The sequence below is a fragment of the Musa acuminata genome, chromosome BXJ3-9 (genome assembly GCF_036884655.1).
Source record: "Musa acuminata AAA Group cultivar baxijiao chromosome BXJ3-9, Cavendish_Baxijiao_AAA, whole genome shotgun sequence".
In the NCBI taxonomy this organism is placed as follows: domain Eukaryota; kingdom Viridiplantae; phylum Streptophyta; class Magnoliopsida; order Zingiberales; family Musaceae; genus Musa; species Musa acuminata.
This window is the reverse complement of record NC_088357.1, coordinates 14,246,138-14,270,085: the sequence shown is the minus strand read 5'-3', so window position 1 is coordinate 14,270,085 and position 23,948 is coordinate 14,246,138. Positions and strand designations below refer to the sequence as shown.

Here is a 23,948-nt window from a genome sequence, read left to right as displayed (position 1 = left end):
CCGTTTGCGGGTGGGTGTTCGCGTCACATCAGATCAGCGAGAGAGTCCTTCGAGTTTGATTCATTCCTACTTTCCGATTACCGTCCTCCCGCTTTTTCCTGCTGGGGGGATTTGCTGATGACCAATCGAGTGACCACCAATCACAAGCGGCGTTTATGCATCGGTCGGCCATCCGTGGGCCCCAACGGGGGTCGTCGTTGCTTAAGCGGGGCCCGGGTCCACTAGCCAATGGGAAGGGCTCCCGTCGTCTCTGGTCACTTGATCGCGACACGTCTGCACCACGCCGTGTTCCCGATCGGACGGCGGGGAGGCACCTACTCGCCAGCTGGCGGATACCTGTTTTCCTCCGTCGCATCTGCAGACGTGTACCGTTGATCTGCACCATCTTAACACTGCATGATGACGTGGTAAGGATTCTCTCTTTAGACCCAAGCAAGGAACACGTTTCCGGTCTTCAAATAGCTAAGTCGTTTCCCTCTGATGACGTCATCCAGTGCAGATCAGGCCGGACGGGCGCTGCTCTGGCGATGGGAATCCCTATGCCGTGTTTGGGGCAAGACCCTCAGAGAGAGAAATGGGTGTGTTCGTTAATATTTAGCAGGCCGGGGGTAATTTCGTAACTGCGAGTTAAACCGGAGAATAAAAAATCGTCGGTCTGTCGAACGTTACGTCGCGCGATGGCGCTGGCCGCGAGCTCGTGTCGGGCCGTATGCCGACCGCTCCCACACACCGGCCTCCTCCTTATCCTCTCCTCTCTTCCTCCTCTCTCTCCTACCTGTCCATCTACAATTCCTCTCCATCGGGGTTCGGATTCGCCCATTGCCACTCCGCCGCGCAGCCTTCATCAAGATCTTCGTGGGTCGGTAACCCTTCTCTTTCTACTACTGGGTTTCCGCTGCTGCAGCTGTCGAAAGATTAATTTTCTCGATCGTTCCTCGTTTCTAAAGCATTTTGATGGTCTTCTTGGGCAAGAATGTGAATTTTTTTATCTTTTCACGTCTTCTTGTACTTAGATGTCGATTCCGGTTTCAAAATGGGAAAAAAAAAATTCACCATTTTGGTTTCCATGGATCTACTTATGGTTCAATTCTCTTTGTTATCTATACATCTCACTTCGAATGCCTGGGCTCGAGAAACATCGATTAAAGGACCTTTACTTGTGGACTTCGGTGGAATATGTTCTTCACTTGATCCGGAACTTCAAGAAAGCTCTCATGTGGATTCTTCTTTTATGGGGACAAGTACTTCTAAGGATTACAAGTTGACTAATATCCGTTCAAATATTGGAGTTGAAGTTGAATCGGCCCTTGGAGTCACGCGATTTGTTCTTTTTTTCCCCCTTCTTTAGCCTTTTGCATTACTTTTAAGGAATCCGCTGAGCAATCAACATCTCAAGCAGCTATCTGAGCTATTCATCGTGGGAATTCTATAACTGGCGGCAGCGAATGGGAGAACGCCGTATTTTGATGACACTGTTCGCTGGAATACTTTATTATTTTAAACCGTAAATAGTGATAAGTTCTCTTATGTGTAGGAAATCGAGGAATCACAAGTTATCAATAATGTATACATGTAGTCATGGAAAACTTTGAAAAACAACATTTGACTGTTTATGATGCGACCTATCTGCTGATGACAATGTGATTTTTTTACTTGATCTTCTCAAAACTAGTAGACATTTGTATTTTGGATTTAAATTGCTGTAAGGTAAGTTCTGATATCTTTTCGATGACGACGATTTTTGCAGGAGAATGCAACCATTTCTGTTGCGGATTTGTCCTTTTCTTGAATGATTGGAGTAAAAGGCTGCACATGTATTAAAAAGAATTGTTGCACAAGCCAAAAGAAGAATTGCAACATAAATTTGGATTGTAAATTATCTGCTTTTCTCGAGGAAGTACGAGTCCTCTTTGTGATTTTTGTGGGGAGCAAAGATCTATGGTCTACTGCAGGTCCGATGCAGCATCCTTATGCTTATCATGTGATCGCAATGTCCATTCTGCAAACGCACTTTCTCGGCGGCACTCGCGTACTCTTTTGTGTGACAGATGCACCATGCAACCTGCCACAGTCCGGTGCAACGAAGAAAATGTTTCTCTTTGCCCAAACTGTGATTGGAATGGTTATGGTGGTTCATGCTCCACCTCAAAACATAAAAGACAGACAATAAATTGCTACTTGGGTTGCCCATCAGGTGCTGATTTTTCTAGAATTTGGTCCTTTATTCATGAGTTACCTCCTGTGGCAGAGTCCGATTTTAATCAGGGATTTGGTTTGATGACAATAAATGAGAACAGTGTCAGTAATTGTTTGGGACCTTCAGAAGACAGCTGTAAGATTGATGATGAGAGCTTAGGCAAGATAAAAGATCTGGAAGCAGTCAATAAGTATAATTCCTGAATCGGATCATCTTCAACTTCTGCACCTAATGCTATGCCTTGTACTACAGATCAGCCAGCTGGTTCTTTTGATCCAACTACACCTAAGGTGCATCAAGGCTGGACAATAATATAATTATTTGTCACAAAAATATTTGAAACTGTTCACAGTTTTTGTCTCTTGGTTCCAGAATATTATCTAAAGCAATAATATTCTAGGCTTTACAAGTTATCAACATTTTGACAAACTTGCGTGATATTAAAAATTGTCAACATGAAATTAGGATATCATCTTTTGTTGCTAATTTTGGTCTGATAGGAACTAGTAACAATTTTGTTTTCCAAATTTGGAATTTCTCCATCTTTGGGACAGCCCTTACTTATGTTTCTATCCTAGTCTGTTATTGTTACTTCAACTGGTTGCAGGGTATGTGTTTAATCTATTATAATAGGCATGTCCTAAAACAAAAGAGGTTCTTAGACATTTAATCTATTATTTTTGTTTATGAGAAAGTGTCTATTCAGATTCATTAATAAAACCAAAATGATCTTTCTAAGATTGACTTAGTTACAATTTATTGCACATTGTTGTTGCATATTTTTTCTTTAGAGACCAATCATAATATTCTAGCTTTTTGCTGCAATTTTTTGCACTGTTTATGTCTGATAACTGAACCAAAAGGTAGTGTAAAAATGTGATGCAAGCCTAGAGTTATAAAGAAAGATTTAGGAGACATTCTTTGTTTTGAAAACTTGATTTGTATATCATATATATGCACTGTGTAGTACAAGCATGATATCAGCCACTTTAATTTGTTTAACTATCTGGATGAACTCGTCTTGTGACTATCTAGGATGAATTTGCTAAATGCATGAAGCGAGGTGGATTAATCCTTCATCTCGAACAGATGACCCTACTTTCTATCTCTTTTACATTAATTTTTTTAGCTGTAATTTGCTGATCTCTTTTATTCAATTTGCAGCTACTTTATCCTGGGAGTAAAGATGTTGAATTCTGCAATGATGATTTCTATTATGATCTTAACATGGATGATGTTGACTTGACATTTGAGAATTACAAAGATCAATCAGGTTGTCTCAATCAGGTTGTCTTTTTTATGCTGAAATTAATAGTTCTTTCTCACATGTCAATCAGGATTTCTATTCTGATTGATTTCTATTATGATCAATCAGGTTGTCTTTTTGATGCTGAAATTGATAGTTTTATCAATACGACGGAAAATTGTGCTACTAATTCAAAATGTCAGGGAGCATTTGTTACTGAGGTAATATCATGGCCTTTATTCTCAGTTATGCTACCTTTGTTTCTGGTACTCATAAGAAATGACACCACCTGTGGTCTTAATTTGCCTCTCTCTTCTCATGCCTACTTTAAAAACTTATGGTTTTTAGTTGATGTACAGTAGTAAGGAGATGAGATGTTTTCTCTAAAACATTCACTTATATAATAAAAGAAGCAATAACATTACATTTAGTGATCACTAGATTGTAAGGATTTTAGAAGCAGCTCATTGGAAGAAGTGAATTTCAAAATGGGTGCTAAAAATTAGGAAAATGCAAATGTTGGAGTATAATTCATTCTTCTTAGGAAAATCCAGGTATAGTAAACCATGTTATATACCAGAATGCAAATGTCTGTTCGACAGTAAGTATTACCTTCTCTTGCAGGGTTGATCCATGCTGGATGCTGTTGCATAATATACAGATGTTTTAGTATAGCTGTGGTAAGGAGGAAGGTAACTTTCTCCTAACCTTTTCACGACTATTCAAGTCCCACTCGCTAACAGCTATAATTTCAAAACACCAAGGTGAGGCTTCTCATGCAGGCTTCTTCAATGATAAAACCTTGATAGATTTTTTAAACTTTAAGCCAATTCTTTTTTATTTGCTAGATGAATCAGTCCAAGAGATTAAGAAACCTGAATAACTTATAAGGGGGTTAAATAGTATATTTGAATGAAAGTTGTTTTGCCCTTGTTTAATGTATTGTCATCTTAGTACTTAAGAAAATGATGCAATTGTATATCTAGTCATTGATGTTTGTCAGTTGTCATCTGTCATATAGTCTTAATGTTCTTTCTTTTGCAATGGTGCTTTTTGACTGTTAGCCACCACATTTAAAGTTGTCTCTTGCTAATATAAATGGATCCAACAAGATTTATATTTTCAAAGGAAGGATAAATAAATTAATTTATATCACATGACTGATAACACGACAATCATGCAGGTTGTCATTGCCATTTTTACTAGATCCATATTTCCACCTACCTTACGATTGATTATGTTCTTTCTAGCTATTCCTTTTTCAGCGAAGCTGCTTCGTTACACTAGCTTTGAGTGTCCATTTAACTAGATGCAAACAAGCAGTATGTTGCATTTTTAGTTTGAAAGTGTTACTACCATATATGTATCATTTGTGGGTATCAACTGTGGTACAGGACAAAGCCATGCAGACTACATGTAGCAATGCAGTTTCTGCTGATTCTGCCAAGTCAAACCTTGGGAAAACTGAAGATTCTAGCCTGTATTTCCCATTACGCCAAACTCGATCCAGGCTATCCCTTTGCTTTTCTGGTTTGACTGGTGAAAGCAGTGCTGGAGACTATCAAGATTGTGGAATGTCAACAATGTTACTTATGGGTGAGCCTGCATGGTACCCTGTGGGTCCTGAAATCTCTTCGTTGCCTACAGCTAGACGGGATTCTGCAGTAATGCGTTACAAAGAAAAGAAGAAAAAGCGCAGGTAAGTTCATACCTTCACACTGTCACTGTAGACATGTATATGGTCACTTCTCTTATTTTTGGGGCCTTAGCACTCTAGTGTATATTTTTGCTCGTTTTCTAATACATGAAAATATCTCAAAGGCCAAGCACTTGTTTCTGTCTGGAGTTCTATTTCGTAAAATCTTCTCAAGAAACATAAAAATGGAGCCATGATATGTCCTGGATTTCATTTCTTCTCATCATTAGGCTATTTTCTTGTTATACCTAAGATTTTCTTTGACTTAAGAAATGAAAATACTGATTTCCAGCTGCACTTTGATATTTAGAGTTTTGGAACTGCAGCCATGGACTTCTCTTGATTTTTGATTCAGTCAATAGCGAGGGAATAAGGCCTTGCATGATAAACCCATACATTTCAGTTTCGTAAAGGATGCTTCCATAAGTCATTGGTAGCATTTGTTCACTCTTATGTCTTAACATAGCCTTAGGGGTACAACATAACAAATTACAGAAACTATAACAAAATACTAGAAATTGAGAAAATGTGAAGTGAAGCTAGATAGTTTAGTGGCTTTCTGACACATGAAAATGACAGAATTGAGGCCAGTGAAAGAGATGAAGGGCTTTATTTGTTGCATACAACTTAAGATTAGCTTTCCAATTAACATTATGTCACGGATATAATTATAAATGAGATGTTTGATGTTATGATAAAATTATAAACGAGATGTTTAATGTTATGCTTATGTATATTCGTGTCTTTTGGTTTTTCATATTTTACACATGTAGAGAGACGATCAAAGGCTTAACAACCCCATTTTAATTGGGTTTAGTGGTTATTTTAGGCTTGTAAATAAAGATTGTGTCATGTGGACACTTGTGGGAGATTTCAATATGTAGTAGACCATTTTAGATCTTTTGTTGTGCAACCGTTCAGAGTTTATAAAGTTTGTTTATAATTTGCATTGGCTATGAAGTGTTTACTGAAATGATTGCTTGTAGGTCCCGAGTGAGACGCTTTCTCTAAACTGTTTTATCTTTTGTAGGTCCTAAGACTATAGGAGGTTTCGGAGGGTTTGACTTTTGCAAACGGACACGCAAGAGTACCGCACAACTTAAGCAAAACCAGCTAAGTGCGTGACATATGGTATCAGAGCAGAATAAGCACTCATAGAAACACTTGGCATGCAAACGTGGGGGACCTAGCAGAGCTGCGTTGAGGGTAGCCAGCATGCGTGATCGTTTGGGAGAAACGGGCATGGAGATGTAGAGAAAAGGAGTCGCTCAGAGGAGTGGGCATCTAAGATTAGTATTCAGAGGAATGGTCATCCTTTCGCGTAAGAGGCACCACGAGGACAAGCAAGCTTGGAAGATACGTAGCGCACAAAGGTTGGGATGGTTGAGTTCGAGCTACGGCTTGACATTGACAATTGTACTTGATGGTGCTCAAGGGAAGCAAGGCGCTTGGTAAATAATGAGACCATGCAAGGTGGGATGGGTTGTTCAATGACTGAAGGAGTTGTGCAAAAGCTCATAGAGGTGAGGGAAATTATTAACTTGAAGAATTCAGTACTCATGCAAGGGCTTGTATGCGGACGATGGAATGTTCGTGGCCATCCCAAGGCGACCGAAACTCGGCGCCATGGAGCATTGAAACTTTCTCTTCGACATGAGAAGGATACATCCATAGGAGGCTGAAGTGTGCAGCGAGTTCAACATATTGCTAGGTCTTGAGGGGTGCAGCGGGGGCTATATTGACGAAGAGTCGCAATAAAGCAAGTGCATTTGTGGGGGCAAAATAATGCACAGTTTGTTCAGCATAGCAGAGTAGTCCAAGGGGATGGTGATCTCTGAAAACTTTCATGCGAAATGATACGAAGAGAGGAGTTGCTCCAATAGGACAGATATCCAAGAGGGATAAGTCCTTGCTCTCTAGAGGAAGAATCATGTGCAACAGACCGCATATGTTGAGGAGTACCTCAAAACAACTCCACAAAGCTCAATGGACCGAGCGAGTGGCGAGGAGTCATTGCATGATCTCACTTGAGATAATGCATTGGGGGATGCATTGCGAGATCAAATAGGGGAGCGACCCAAGGCAACACAAAATGAAAGCACACTTGGAATCGATATGGAGATCAGACTCAATGAAGGGTTGACCCGTAGAATGGTGGGCGTGAGGGCTACCATCAACTCAATGCAAATTGAGGAGAGGGGCAACTTGGGTATAACTTAGTGAAGTACCCAAGCTGTATGAAAGGAGTCGGCATAGAAGATGAAATATGGAGCGAAGACATGAAGCTTTCTTTGGACAGAGGTCAAGGACATGAACTCTTGTAATGGCAAGAGCGGGATCATGTCGTTCTATGGATCCTTCATTCTGATGGAGCGGACTCATCCTGCATAGTGCCAAAGACGAAGGGAGTTTCGAGGCACATGCATCATATCTCGGAGAAGCATTTGATGGAAGAACTAAGGCGAATCAACTTGCAGAGGCGAAGTTGGGTTTAAAAGGCCTTAGTACGGGGTAAGAGGATGCGGAGGCGAGTACTCTTAAAGAATATGCCATGGTGCTGCCATTCGAGTTGTCATGAAGGAAGCAGTGCGCAGCGGAGATTGTACTGGTGGGGGTAGAGGCCTAGGATCCAGATAATGGTGCACCAATTTCAGCGAAGTCGGTGGACTTCGGGAGCTACTAGGCGACGAACTGTTCTAGAGCGGTGCTTCGTCTGGGTGTGACCCGAGAGCGGGTGAACGAAGGTCGATTGCTAGTAGAGCGAATACAATCGAATATGGAATAGGCCTTGCAATGTGTTGGCAGAGGCCACATATTGAGGGATCGTAATCCGAGTTCATCCTACAATGATTAGAATGCAATAGAGATGTCACCAGGAGGCAACATGATGCAGCAGATCATGTTGGAACAGTTTGTGGTAATGCGATACACACGAATCTAGTCTCGCAAGGGACTAGATCATACGAAGCTATGATCGAGAGCTATTAGGAGCTCCATTTCGGTGAATAACACGACGGCAAGAAGGGCAATGGATTCAAGGAGTGAAGGCCATGATACCGCAAAGGTAGGTCTTCCGTGCGTACATCGAATTTTGCATCGGATAAAAGCCTTGGTCATCAACATATGGTGGTTGTGTACCATCGAGAGAAAAGTTTGATTGCAAATACTAGCGAGTCCTATAAGAGGAACTTGATCATGCAGAGGTATGATCGGAGCGGCTGGAGAGTTGGATTGCTCTAGAGCTCATATTCGCTTAAGCGAGCCCGACAAGTCAGAAGACAAAGCCGAGAAAGCGAATATTGCTACCAAGGAAGCTAGGGAGAACAGAATCGGTATAAACCCTATAACATGATGGTAGAGGCAATCTATAGGAGTTGCAGTATGTTTTTCCATCGACCCAGAGGAAGTGCTCGGAGAATACAAAGTGTTGAAGCAGGGGGTCGAAAGGGGTGAGGAAGCAACGACGAGTCCAAAGGAACTTAGCTACCCAAAACCAAGCATCGGTTAGAATGGAGGTGGACTCGGAGGAGTGTCATAGAGGTAGATCTACTGATCGCGAAGAAAGGGACGTAGATACGAGGCGACGAATAGTAGGGCTATGGGCATGGCAACACCATGGTACCATAGAGGTGGGACTTCCGTGAAGTCATCGATCTTTTGTTCTCATGGAGGGAGAATGCTTGGTTGTGAAAGGGGCTGAGGAGGTGGAGAATGTAACGGCAAACTCCAAGTACTGAGACAAGGCTGAAGAGCAGAGGCCAGGGAACTTCGTAAGACCAGTGTCAATGAGCTTCTCATCAAGATAGCCGAAAGTGAAAGTCTTCGGGTCGATACAAGAGTGCATGACCAAGAAACGAAGCAGACAGTATGTGGTGCTGTACCTTTGCTACTCAGTGGAGTAGGCGGCAAAGATGATGGAGAAGATAGTATAATACCAGAGGCGACCAAAACTACTAGAGATTTACTCCAAGTTGGGGTGAAAACTGCTAGTCATAGGTGCCCAGCAAGCCAATCATGTGAGTGATGCCACGTGTGACTTCGGAATCTTTTTGCTTATTATATTTTGGCATTTATCACTTTATATTGATTATTGCATATATGCATGTATATATTGTGATGTCCTTGGATCCGTGCAATGGGAATCGGATCATGATGAAATCACAATAATGAGACCGATTCACCTTTAAACATAGGTCCTAAACAATCCCGGTCATAGGTTACTCGAGAGGGACATCATGATAACTGGACAGACTAGTGTACTGTATAACCATCCATATGATAGATGCAGCTGGTCTCATAGCTGCTCGTGTGGGGACACTAGGGATACAGTACAGGTGTTCACTGGAGAATGAGTTCACTGATTGATCCGCTTTTGGAATGTTGGATGGTTGATGATGCCTTATTGTCAGACAACGATTCCATAGTCTGTTAGGACTCTAGCTAGGAGAGTCCTAATTGAGAGGGACATTCATGTAAAACCTACATAAGCCGACCCCTATTAAAGAGGTGAAGAGGCCGGCTAGGGTTAGGAGGTTGTTTCTTAGAGAAGAATAAGGAGTTGTAAAGGAATAGGAGTCTTGAGTAGGAGTTCTATTAGGAGTTGGTTAGAAGTAGGAGTCTTGAGTAAGAGTCCTATTAGGAGTTAGGGTTTAGAAGCCCTATAAATAGTCATGTATTTCTCCTCTTTTCATAAGCAATAGATGAATCTTTTTTGCAGCCTTTGAGCAGCAACTTAGAGGGAGGAACCCCTATAGAGTTCTAAGGAGGCCGATCCCCTAAAGAGATCAACCCCAAGTTTAGAATCTGCAAGGGTTCTAACACCTGGTATCAGAGTAGCGTTCTTGGCATCTCGCTGCCCTTCCACAGCTATCCATCAACCCTCCACAACCGCCCAAAGCAATTCCCACAATTGCTTAAAAGATCATCGCTAAATTCCATCATCATCTCCACCACCACGGATCATCCTTTGATCTCTCCGTGAATTGCAACAGGTTCTGATTTTCTACCTTACTGCTGCTGCAATTTTGTTATCCTTATTTGAAAATCCCAAAAAAATTATTCCTATATTACTGCATAAACTTTTCGTCATAAAGTTTTCATCTCTATGACGAAAGATGCATTGCAGAATTCCAGCCGTATAGCACTGTTTGTTTGATCTTGATACTACGTTGTTTCTATCCAAATCTCTACGAAATTTTTATGATAGCTTTGACACTTCCTAATAGTGGATTTCCCTTTAGTTTCATAAAAAAATTCTTAATATAAACTACTGATCTTTTACGTCCAATCTACTATACTTAAAAATCTGTGCTGCCGAAAATTTCAGCTACATATTGTTGCCTTAACCCATCTATTTGCAATCTTTTTTGAATGAAATTTCTTATACACTTCATAGATCATCTTGGCTTCCATCTATGATTGATCTATTAAGAAATTCATCACTAAAAACAATTTTGTGTTGCTGCAAATTTTCGTCGTATCCCGTTAAAATTTCTCAACGAGAATTCTGCAATCGCAACTTGCACCAATTTCCTTGCTGTTATACTGCTGATATTTTCTTGATTAAATTAGATATCCTTGCTATCATATAAACTGTGATTTTTCTATCAATTCCCTCCTCAATTCTCTCAAGTTTTTGGTGGAGATTTCGTCAAGAAACCGCTGTTTCTTCGACGACAATTCTGCTCTTACAAGACAACATAATTCTACAGCAAACTTTCACTGATTTCTATCAAACCTTTGCTGCCATCCACCACAGATCCAAAACTTTCATCCATAGCCCTAAAACTCCACTAAACCACACCCTCAAACTGCACCCAAAATAGCCACAAAACAAGCCTAAACCGCAGCCTACATCTACCAATCCACCAACCCTTTCGACTATCACTTCTCTCAACCTATACACACCTTTAACCCGACAACAAAAGAGAGATCATAATATCACAGATTTGGAGGTATATACTATGGCATCTGAGGAGGCAATCAATGCTAAATTCGAAGCCTTTGAGGCACGAATGGAGGATACGATTCGGACACTCTTTACTGAACTCAGATTGGGCCGATCACTAAGCCAGAAGAAATCACATCAAGGAGAGAGCTCTGCCCAATCGCATCAAGCCCGAAGAGATGACTTCCAAAAGAGGGGAGGTTCTATGATCGATCCCAACTATCCACGCATGAGGGTGGACTTCCCTAGATGGGAAGAAGGAGACCCAATTGGTTGGATTTCGTGTGCGGAGCGATATTTTTGGTACCATAAAACCGCGAACACATCTATGGTGAAAATTACAGCTATACATCTTGAAGGGGATGTCATACAGTGGTTTGACTGGTTTGAACACACTTATGGAGTCCTTTCATGGCGATAATTTAAAGAAGGACTGCTGATCCGCTTCAAACCAACCGATTACGAGAATATTGACGGACAACTAGCAAAGATCCGACAAACCTCTACCATTCAGGAGTACCAAACCAGGTTTGAAAGGTTATCTAATCAAACTCGTGATTGGTCTAAAAAACAGCTATTGAGGACTTTCATTGAGGGCTTGAAGCCGGAGGTCCGAGGGGAAGTTAAAGCGCGACAACCGTACATGCTTATGGCAGCCATCTCTTTCGCACAACATCAAGAGGAGCGATTGAATCATGAAGCTTGGAGGACTAGAGTTGCTCCTCAACTAGAAATACTGAAGTCCTCAGCCCCCCCTACTATCGATCGAGTCCTTGCACCAAAGAAGTTGATAAGAGAAGAGCTTCGGGAATAATCTGCGAAGCAGTTATGTTGGCATTGTGAGGAGCCGTGGAGCCGTGAGCATCGCTGTAGTAAAGGGAGACTTCTTATGATTGAACCAATAGAAGAAGAGGTCATTAAACATCTAGAAGAGAGCCTTGAATATGAAGAAGAAGATGCAGAAGAAGAGCCACAACCGAAGTTATGGTACATACACTAGCCGGCTACTCAAACCCGCAAACGATGAAAGTTGGAGGCCTTCTCAAACAACAACCGATCATTGTTCTCATCGACATAGGCATTACTAATAACTTTCTAAACAGTAAGGTTACTATCCAGATGGCCTAACCTATCGAGAATTACAACAGGTTTGACGTTAAGGTCGCCAATGGATAGATTTTGAAGTATGATCGTAGGCGCCCGCAAGTGAAACTATTGCTGATCATGAGGCCTTACTAAGAGATAATTACATATTTCTTCCTTCTCCCTCTTGATGATCATGAGGCCATGCTCAAAATTAAATGGTTGACAATATTAGGTGATATTTCTTGGAATTTTATGCTACTAATTATGAAATTTTACAGTAAGGAGAAACAGGTGATACTGAATGGGAAACGTGGGGGCGACGTAACGACGATTTGCACACAACAAATGAAGAAGGTTTTGGATAAAGCATGCAGCGGCTTTTTGGTACAACTTGAGCAGCAAACTAAGGGAGAGCCAATAGAATTTGAAGATCCAAACCTACTTCCTTTGCTTGCTGAATTTTCAGATATATTTGACGAACCGTACAACCTATCTCTTACCCGTCGACATGATCATTATATAACGATTCTTTCAGGCAAACCTCCAGCAAATACTCGACCATATCAGTATTTACATCTCCAGAAGGATGAAATAGAAAGGATTGTAAAAGAGATGCTCGAAACAGGAGTTATTCGGCCAAGTTGCAACCTCTACTCTTCATCGGTGCTACTTGTACGCAAGAAGGACGGAACATGGCGAATATGCATTGATTACCGAGCTCTCAATGGCATAACCATTAAGGATAAATACCTTATTCCAATAACAGATGAATTGCTAGATGAAAGAGAACACAAATCTTCACAAAGTTGGACCTTTGATCCGGGTATCATCAAATACGAGTGTGCAAAGAAGACATACCGAAAACCACCTTTTGAACACACAACAACCACTACAAATTTTTGCTTTCTTTAACAGAAGGTGGAATATCTTGGGCATATCATATCAGAGGAAGGTGTGGTAGTGGACCCCTTCAAAATTGGAGCAATGCAAAACTGGCCGACCCCGAGAAACATAAAATTGCTACATGGCTTTCTGGGTTTAACAGGCTACTACCGCAAGTTCGTGAAAAACTATGGAAAGATCGGTGCACCACTTACTTCCTTAATGGAAAAAGATGTCTTCCAATGGTTGGACAGAGCCTCCGCTGCCTTCGACAAACTTAAGGCATCCATGACGATGACGCCGGTGCTAACACTACCAGATTTCAACCGACCCTTCATTATTGAGGCTGACGCATCTGGAGTCGGAATTGGAGCCAATCTCATGCAAGATGGTCGACCACTCGCATACACTAGCAAGGCATTATCTCCCTCCCATCAAAATAAGTCAACATATGATAAGGAGATGCTCGCCATTATGCGCGCAGCAACGAGGTGGAGACCCTACTTGATTGGTCGACGATTTTAAATTAAAACCGACCATAAAAGCCTCAAGTACTTTTTGGAGCGAAAGATATCATCTCCTGAGCAGCAAAAATGGGTAACAAAACTTCTTAGATTTGATTATGAAATAACTTGCAAAATGGGAAAAGAGAATGTTTTTGTAGATGCGCTTTCGCAACTACCCGAGCAAGCTGAAGTTTTGGTCATTTCACTTCCGACCAGTGACTTCCTTGAGGATATTAAGATGGAATGACAAGAAGATTCAGAGATTAGTAAGATTATAAAAAAATTGGAGGAAGCACCAAGCTCCATGGCTCATTACAATTGGGACTCAAAAGAATTACACTATAAGGGGCGCATTGTGCTTATGATAAATTCTACTTGCATCTTCACGAGCAGATTTTGGACAAAGTTATTCCATATACAAGGTACTAAATTGAAAAGGAGTATGACATATCACCCACAAATCAACGGCCAGACAAAAGTTGTAAATAGGTGCTTGGAGACAACCCAAAGCCACCCACCAAATATGACTATCCAAGGAGAACTCCAAACCCAGCCAAGTGTCATTATTGATCGACAGATCGTGACTCGACGATGACGACCCACTACTAAAGTGCTAATACAATGGGTGAACCTACCAACAGAAGATGCCACTTGGGAGAACTATGACGACTTGAAGATCAAATTCCCAAAATTCATGAATCGTCAGCCTCGAGGACAAGGCTGATTTGAAGAGGGCGGGTCTGTTAGGACTCTAGCTAGGAGAGTCCTAATTAAGAGGGACATTCATGTAAAATCTACCTAAGCCGACCCCTATTAAAGAGGTGAAGAGGCCGGCTAGGGTTAGGAGGTTGTTTCTTAGAGAAGAATAAGGAGTTGTAAAGGAATAGGAGTCTTGAGTAGGAGTTGGTTAGAAGTAGGAGTCTTGAGTAGGAGTCCTATTATGAGTTAGGGTTTAGAAGCCCTATAAAGTCATGTATTCCTCCTCTTTTCATAAGCAATAGATGAATCTTTTCTGCAGCCTTTGAGCAGCAACTTGGAGGGAGGAACCCCTATAGAGTTCCAAGGAGGTCGATCCCCTAAAGAGATCAACCCCAAGTTTAGAATTTGGAAGGGTTCTAACATAGTCCTAGTGGTGTATTTGGTCCTTAGACTTGAGACACCAAGGATATCCTGTATAAGTGCTCCACTCTTTGATACAAGATTTATAGGTTTGGATGTCCCAGATCTAGTACAGCTAGTCATTGGGAGTGATAGTCGACCTTGCGAGGGCTATTGAGTGTCGATAGAGGATCATCCACTCTCGGTGTCATGAGAGAAATATCCCATGTGTTCTTGCTCAGACATATCCCTGGCCAGGGTATTCGGGTTGAGAGAGAGAGTTCTCCGGGAGAATCTGATTAGAGCGAGACTCGAGTAGAAACCGTATGGGTTTGACAGCACCATGCTCGATATACGGTCTCTAGGATATTAGATGGATGAGGGACTATAGGTACACAGTAACTGAGGACAGACAGGTTCAATGGATTGGATTCCCCTGTATCATCTGGGGACTACGGCGTAGTGGCCTAGTACGTCCGTAGTCGATGAGTCGAGCGAATTATTACAGAGATAATAATTTACTAAGTTAGAAGGAGTTTTGATAGGTATGACTCACAGCCAGCTCGATATTGGGCCTAGAGGGTCACACACATATGGTAGGCATTGCGATGAGTAGAGGTTCGGATATCAGATATCCGCCAGAGCCCCTGTCTTATTGGATATCCAATAAGCCACTGAATTATTAGATCCCATGGACGAGATCTAATAAGAGCTCATGAGAGATTATTGGATAGAGATCCACTAATTTAAAATGCTTGGGTAATTGGATGCAGATCCAATACCCACTGGGGAGGATCCATTAGGTTTTGACATGGGACCTCTATAAATAGGAGGGATTCAAAGCCTCATAGGCTAGAGCTTTTGCTTGTCTCTCCTATTCTCCTCCCCCTCTCCACCTTAGAGTAGGCATGGAGTTTTGAGGAGCGTCGTCGCAACCCTGCTGTGTGGATCACCGCTAGAGAGGAGGACGCTTGACCTCCTTCACCCTCTCCTAGAGATCTGCAAAGAAACAGGGATATACGATCTCCCTAGGTAACACACTCTATTCTTTACGTAGTTTGTTTCGCGGATTTTTGCGCACCAATCTTCGCACGACGACGAACATCTTTTTAGGAAATTGGGGATTTTATTTTCTTGTTCTTCTGTTGCGCATGTGATGTCGCCCCCAAGATTTCCCATCAAAAACTTCTTGTATTCCAAAAGTTCGATGACATTGAGAAGGTGAATCACAGTAGCTAATTTAACGCAAGGAGTACAAACACTTCGAGTGCTTCAGAAGTGTGAGTAAAGAGCATATGAAGGTTAGTAACCAACTCGATGTATGGAGTACAACCCTCAAAGAGGTAGGCGAAGTCAAGTAACCGTTGCCTTCTCAACTCTTAAGAGAATGGGCGAAACCGAGTATCCCAAGTCTCTTATATATCCAGCAATAGAGTTATATACAGGTTCAAAGACCCTTCGATGAAGCCGAATGGAAGACAATAGTTGTCAAATCCTCACCAATGGTGATCAATGCTACTGAGAGTAGATTATCCGTTTCATTTCCCAACAGAATGTCAATCGAAAGCGGAAGTGATGCGAACCTACTTGGAAGTGACAAATAAGTGAAAGAAGAATCGATGGGCAAATTTTGTAAAGGAATGACCCAAAAACTTTAAAAGTTTACAAGGTGATGCTCGTTAAAGCTCCAACACGCATCCACCCAATTCAAGGAGCATGAGGCATTTAAGAGACTAGTGCATACTAAGGATAGTCTTTTCCTTTATCTGAAGGATCCGTATGAACCAACAATGATCAACACAACTCAACTAACCCCATACTAGAGTCAGAGTTATTAGTAAGTTGAAGCAGCATGATGGATCAAAAGTTTGACTACTCAACAACAGCGACGGAGAGCAGTTGGGAGCCAAGAGGCGCATTACAATTGGAGCAAAAGATTGAAGACTCGGCAAAGACGAGGAGTTACAGTGTCAGCAAAGGATTCGACGAGGATGTCAAAGGAATAAGTGGGGGAGAATGTCACGTATAAAATTATAAACAGGGTGTTCGATGTAATGCTTATGTATATTCGTGTCTTTTGATTTGTCCATGCTTTGTATAGCATGTAGAGGGACGGTCAAAAGCTTAACAGCCTTATTTTAGTTGGGTTTGATGGCCATTTTGGGCTTATAAATAAAGGTTATGTCATGTGGATTCTTGTGGGAGATTTTGATCTGTAGTGGATCATTTTGGATCATTTGTTGTGCAACCGTTCAGAGCTTATAAAGTCTATTTGTAATTTGCATTGGCTATGAAGTACTTACTGAAATGATTGCTTGTAGATCCCGAGTGCGACGCTTTCTCTAACCCGTTTTTTATTTTGTAGGTCCTAAGTGACCATAGGAGGTTTCGGGGAGGCTGACCTTTGCGGACAGATACGCAAGGGTACCGCACGACTTAGGCAAAACCAGCTAAGTGCATGACAGTTAACTTGTCTCTTAACTTCACCCATTTCGGGTGCCATAGCTGTTTGAAGTTTATGTACCGAAACTAGGCTAAATAAAATTATCAACCCACTATATCTACTCGTCAATGTATTCCATATTGTCACGTCCTTTGCTTCCAGTTTCTAATCTCTTCACCATTTAAAAGTTAATGTCATATACATAATCCATTTTAAGCACCTGAAATTCCTAATCCTATAGGCAAGGTCTTCTTTGTTGACAAAAATATTATCAATTCAATGCATCTTTGGCAGCTGCAGGTCTAAAGTAATGTTCTCGAGCAACTGCTGAATTTTCATCAAGGACATTCTCCTAAATCATTTACTGAACCTTGGAGCTATGATGTAAAGAACATAGATTTATGTGTATATTGCAATTAGATTGAGCACAAGTGATTTTAATTACTAATGATCATAGTTCATGGATATATGACAAGATTCTTAAAAAAAAATCCGGTATGCATCTCGCAAGGCTAGGGCAGATGTAAGAAAACGAATAAAGGGACGGTTTGTTAAGGCTGGGGAAGCTTATGATTATGATCCACTCTCCTAGACAAGACGTTTTTGAGAGCATTGCATCTTCACATCTTCTAGTATGAGATTAGCATAAATACTTTTTGTGAGCCAGGAGTATATATTTGTTTCCTTCCTGTCAAAAGTGCATGTCCATCCACTGACAATTAGAAAAGGAAAAGAAAGATGACAATTGGTTAATGGTTGAGAAATTCCTGATTGGAATTTGAATTAGAAGCATTCCTTCAGGGCTAAAGATTGAAGGCAGTTTCTCAAAAGCAGTTTAGTATTGTGCACTACCAGATGGTTATACTAGGCATTTCTTCTTCATTGTCCAGCTTGGTGAATGGAGCATATGCCTGATGAAGTTTGGATCATATCCTTATTTGATAACCCACTCCTCTAGTTACTCTCCTAACTCCACCTAATGATCGGTTCTCACATTCTGTGGCTTGTTGCAGTGCCCTGCTTCCAGGTTAGGTTTTTAATTCAGATATTTATACTATATACATTTCCTTTTATCTTGAATTTGTAGATCATCCATTTCGTTGTAGATGAGGCAACACTTTGTAGCTTGTCGGCATGTGAAAAACTATGTATGTAACATGAGGCTTGAGGAGCTGTGAGCCTGGTTTTTGTGCCATTGACTCTTGTGGAATAGAACTGCTTTGTCACTTGTACATATCCAATTAAAGCTATTCTTTCATACGGGCTAATGTCTTGGATGTTACGGTTCAAATATTATTGAAATATTGTGTGGTTTAACTCATTCTTATGTAAACACTGAGTTTATTTAGTTTCTGTTATTGCTTATAAAATATGGTGGCAAATATGGCAGGCATTATGGCAGTTCTCAATGTTGTGTGTTAAGAATTTTTTTCCCTATTTTTAAAGCTCAACAAAGGATAAAAATGCTGTGTCACGTAAGACGTACAATGAAACGTAACAGTATATCTGGTAGCATCAGCAGTCTTGCAGGAAAATGCATGTAAAATCAATATTTTGATGTTGGGAGGTATGCATTCAAAATTTCCAATCTAGCTAATCTTAGATGCGTTGACTATGAGCTGCGATGGACGACCGACTTGGGTTCATAATGCATATGAATGTATTATATTATTTCAAGAACCATTAAAATAAGCATTACAATAGTTGTGAGTTGATCGATTCTTCCAGAAGCAGCATGCTTTGTTCAGATGTCTGTGGGTGAAACAAACTGTCTTATCGCGATCATAAACGACTCTATCGATTTTTTTATCTGCATGACCCACTTCCTACGCGACAGAACATGTCGATATTAATCGTCGGAAGTAAGTCTTCTTACGCACTCGCTGCCAGAGGTTGACTGACTCGATGCTCGCTGGCAGAGGTTGACGGACTCGTTCCGAAGTCTTCCGCCACCAACCTTGATCGTTCGCTACCCCGCACCTGTATTAGGTGGCTGCGCATTTGCTGAGAGGAAGAAGGTAAGTGGAAGCGATCTCGAGGATGACGACGGTGTGGCAGATGCTGCTGCTGCTTCAACTTCTATGGCAAGCTTCAGCATCTACCGCTCGCATAGCGCGGGAAGGATGCCGAGAGCGGTGCGGAGACGTTGAAGTGCCCTACCCTTTCGGCATGGGCGACGGCTGCTTCCTAGAAGGATTCGATGTCACTTGCAACTCCTCATTCAAGCCTCCCAAACTATTTCCCGGCAACGGCAACGTCGAGGCACTGAGCATAAGCGTTGACGGCCTCATGCAGATCAACCATTTCATCGCTCATGACTGTTACGACCGGAACGGCTTGAGGACCCGGAGAAATCAACCATCGATTGACCTGAGCCAGAGGCCATACAAGTTCTCGGATGCCAGGAACAAGTTCGTCGGCATCGGGTGTGACACTGAAGCTTACGTTGTCGATGTTGACAAAAAATTCTCGACTGGATGTGCCTCCTTGTGCAATAACATGAGCTATGTGATCAACGGGACCTGCTCCGGCATCGGCTGCTGCGAGACGAGCGTGCCCAAGGGGCTCAGGGCCTTTGATATATGGCTACGGAGTTACTACAACCATAGCGGTTGTTGGAGCTTCAGTCCCTGCAGCTACGCCTTTTTGGCAGACCATTCGTTCAAGTTCAATGCGTCCACGTTCTTCAGCTATGACAAAGTCGAGACACTGCCGGTGACGCTGGAATGGGCCATCGGAAACAAGACGTGCGAAGAAGCTCGAACCGACAAGGATTTTGCTTGTGTCGCCGAGCAAAGCGAGTGCTACGACTCCACCAATGGCCAGGGGTACCGCTGCAATTGCTCTCGAGGCTACGAAGGGAATCCCTACCTCGAAGGTGGATGCAAAGGTACACCCTCTAAGTTTATTTAGGAGCGACTTCTCTCATTAATTTCCTTTTTCGTGGGATGAACAAGAGCTACTTAATTTTCACCCTCTAAGAAACAAGGAAAAGCATTATTTGACCTGATCATCTTTTGAAAATGACCAAAGTAAACTGAAAGTGCAGATCGCTCGAGAATCTAGTTATCTGAGTCTAACAAGTTTGACGCAGTCTAAACTCTACCAACCCAACTACTTGTGCAAGCCTATCCTCCAAATCCAATTACAGTTCTACAAATAGAATTGAGACCAATTCAATCATTACTAAGTCAGTTTGACCACTGTTGGATTTAAGCAGTATTAAGTTCAAATGATTGCTATGCACCTTTCTGTCATCAGGCTACTCTGCATAGAAATGTTTTTCTCACATGTTGTTCTTTACGAATTACTGAACTCCGATCCTTGTTTTATCTGTTCTGCCATTATTCATGTAAACATGTCATCGTTCTTTTGATCTCGACAGACGTTAATGAATGCGAGGATGAAGCTAAGAATCTGTGCCTTCATCAGTGCCAAAATACTCAAGGAAGTTATTCCTGTATTTGCCAGAAGGGAATGAAGGGGGATGGTCGAAAAGATGGAACCGGATGCAGCTCTAAATTGCCTTATCTTCAGATGGGCTTAGGTACTTCCTAACTGGGCAAATTAGCTTGGTTGCCTGTTCAATTCCTGTTACAGCAATACGTCAACTTTTTCCTCGAAATTGCTTTCACTGGAGTGCTATTATTAGCTCTTTTTGCTAAGATAGAAGAGCTTATGTTGAGAATTTTTTGCTCATGCAAAGTGTTGAACATCAAAATATGGCACCTCTTCGATCATGGCTATACATACATGAGTCGCCTCACTAATTGGGTGCTAATCCAACCATGTTTCAGGTCTGGGCTTCTGCATCCTCTTCGTAGTTGCTAGCATTTCATGGCTATATTGGATTACAAGGAAAAGGAGGCTGCTCAAGCTCAGGGAGAAGTTCTTCGAACAGAATGGTGGCCTTCTGCTCCGACAACAAATCACTCCACTGGGAGGAGCAGCGAACGCATTAAGAATATTCACATCAGAGGAGCTTCAAAGGGCAACCGATAACTACGATGAGAGTCGTATAATCGGCAAGGGGGGTTTCGGCACGGTGTATAAAGGAGTCCTGTTGGATCACAGGGTAGTGGCCATCAAGCGATCCAAGATCTCCGACGAAGGTCAAATCGAGCAGTTCATAAACGAAGTCGTCGTTCTTTCCAACATAATCCACAGGAACGTGGTGACGCTCTTGGGTTGCTGCCTCGAGACGGAAGTGCCATTGCTGGTCTACGAGTTCATGTCAAACGGAACCCTGTCGCAGCACCTCCATGACGAAGGTCACACAGCATCGTTGTCGCTGGATAGCCGGCTAAGGATCGCCGCAGAATCCGCTGAAGCATTGGCCTACCTTCACTCATCGGCTGTCACACCGATCATTCACAGAGACGTCAAGTCTTCCAACATACTCCTGGACGAGAATTACACCGCTAAAGTATCAGATTTCGGCACTTCCAGGTTGGTGCCGTTCGATCGAAGCTGCCTTAGCTCGTTGGTGAGGGGAACGTTTGGGTACTTGGACCCCGAATACTTCCACACCGGGCAGTTCACAGACAAGAGCGACGTTTACAGCTTCGGAGTTGTTCTTGTAGAGTTGTTGACGGGAGAGAGAGCCATCACGGGGACAAGGTCGGCGCAGGGGATTGGCAATCTCGCGAGCTACTTTGTTGTCTGCATGAATGAGAATAGGCTTATGGAGATTCTGGAGAATCGTGTGGTGCAGGAGGGAAGCATGGAGAAGCTGGTGGCGATAGCTGAGCTTGCCAAGAGATGCCTGCTGCTGAGGGGGGAGGAGAGGCCAACCATGAAGGAGGTGGCCATGGTGCTCGATGGCATCAGAACGTTCCAAAAGCACCCATGGGTGAAGGAGAGCAACGAGGCCTTTGAACCTTTGTTGGGTCAGCCTTTGCTGGCTCATCCAACACTACTCTGCAGCGGCAGTGGCACACTCAGCGAATGCGATTCTTCCTACAGTGCCATGGTGCCATTAAACATCATGAGATGATGATATCAGTTGAGATGCTCCGTATCTGAATCGACGAACACGTTAAAAAAGTAGTGTATAGACACTACATGTAATTATATAGTAGCACTGTCATCATTTGTGAGTTGTTTACGAAACTCTAAATCTGCTTTCTACTGAAAGGCTGAGATATTGCTGCCGATCAAGAGCATCCTATCAATTATATATCATGTCCTTTTTCTCCAATGAACATGTGATTGGTTTCTTCTCCTGATCCCTAGTGGAACGTGTGTTGCTGGTATATGAGGAATTAGGGTCTCTCTCTCTCTCTCTCTCTCTCTCTCTCTCTATATATATATATATATATATATATATATATATATATATATATATATATATATATATATATATATATATATATATATATATATATATATATATATATATATATATATATATATATATATATATATATATAAACATATATATATACACACATATATATATATATATATATATATATATATATATACACACATATATATATATATACACACATATATATATATATATATATGCAAAAGATGAAGGCGGGATTCGATGGACTTTAATAGTAAAGGATAAAAATCTTTACAATAAGACTACTTATTGTAGTTAATATCCGAGAGTTAAACCTAATTATGATTTGGCTTGAATAAGACCCAAATCAAAATTAATCTAATCAAAATCAAAATCACAATTGTTTTGATTTTAATTTTCACATAATATGTAACCATGGTAAGGTCCAATTCAAGACCATAAGTTTTGGAACCGTGGTAATTACTTATTAATTTAATGATATTAAAATTTAAATTAATATAAATTTATTCAAAAATTATAAGAAAACATGAAAGATTAAATAACTTATGAAAATATTAAAGAATATCTTAGATATCTAAAATTTTAAAAAATTTAAATTAAATAAAAGAAATTATGATTAGTAATATTTTAATTTGAGTTGAATGAATTATTACGCTACTCGAAAGCTTTGAAAGGATAAATATGTAAAACCGAATTCAATAGACGAAACAATATTATCGGGAGATGGATAATGACTGACATGGCCACGTGGCGCCGCTGCTGCCACGTGGGTACGCCACAAAACGACGTAGGAGAAAGCATCGTTCTACCATCATGCGAATGTTCTGCTCCCCGAGGCAGGACAAAACTGGGGAGGCCGCACCACGTGACACGCCCCCACCTGCGAGGTGGCATATCCATGTGACGATCACGTGTCGGCGGGCTCCCGAAAAGTTTCATCCGTTTGCAGGTGCAATGCATCTCATCCCCATTCACATGCAGTCGTGTAATGCGAGGCTCACAGGTGACTTGTAAGAATTGTGCCACCCACACACCATGTATTTATTCCTTTTCATGCGACTTCCTTGAATGAGACCAAATATACAAGTAAACTGTGTGCATATATATATATATATATATATATATATATATATATATATATATATATATATATATATATATATATATATATATATATATATATATATATATATATATATATATATGTATATGCGCTGGGAAATCTCTAGTCCTACGAAATGGAATCCAAAGAACACAAATGCTTTCTTAAGTGCACCGATTTGTCTCGTTTGAGTTGTGGACCGACAAGAATATTGGATATCCTACATATTCTACAGCCATCAAGTGGTCCAAATGCCTTTCAAGTGGATGGGTGCGGCAAGTGGAAGTGCCAAATGGCTGCTTCTTTTCTTGCAACTTGATCTTGCTGTATGTCATTTTTATTCCTTGTGTGGGTTGGCATTTACACATCAGGAGAAAGAGAGGGCTGCAAGTCAACAATGTGGGGGGGGGGGGGAAGGTTGGTGTGATGAA

General features: G+C 41.5%; 2 protein-coding genes across 6 annotated transcripts; both read left to right on the top strand.

The window, feature by feature from the left end:
• Nucleotides 1-689: 689 nt before the first annotated feature.
• LOC103998453 (zinc finger protein CONSTANS-LIKE 9-like) lies at nucleotides 690-18,422 on the top strand. Of its 5 annotated transcripts, XM_065168044.1 has the most exons (7): nucleotides 690-859; nucleotides 1,748-2,194; nucleotides 2,298-2,487; nucleotides 3,362-3,470; nucleotides 3,573-3,664; nucleotides 4,838-5,142; nucleotides 17,396-18,422. In XM_065168044.1, the coding sequence occupies exons 3-7, from the start codon at nucleotides 2,434-2,436 to the stop codon at nucleotides 17,430-17,432; spliced, it is 597 nt and encodes a 198-aa protein (XP_065024116.1). In that variant the 5' UTR covers nucleotides 690-859; nucleotides 1,748-2,194; nucleotides 2,298-2,433; the 3' UTR covers nucleotides 17,433-18,422. The 5 variants fall into 5 exon arrangements, with proteins under 5 accessions (XP_065024116.1, XP_065024117.1, XP_065024118.1 ...); XM_065168045.1 differs by having other exon boundaries at nucleotides 1,748-2,487; nucleotides 17,992-18,422; XM_065168046.1 differs by having other exon boundaries at nucleotides 1,748-2,487; nucleotides 17,903-18,422.
• Nucleotides 18,423-19,005: 583 nt separating this feature from the next.
• On the top strand, nucleotides 19,006-22,301 carry LOC103998438 (wall-associated receptor kinase 2). Its single transcript, XM_009419912.3, has 3 exons — nucleotides 19,006-19,991; nucleotides 20,487-20,648; nucleotides 20,899-22,301. Exons 1-3 carry the CDS (start codon nucleotides 19,142-19,144, stop codon nucleotides 22,095-22,097), a joined length of 2,211 nt encoding a protein of 736 aa, XP_009418187.2. The 5' UTR covers nucleotides 19,006-19,141; the 3' UTR covers nucleotides 22,098-22,301.
• Nucleotides 22,302-23,948: the final 1,647 nt, after the last annotated feature.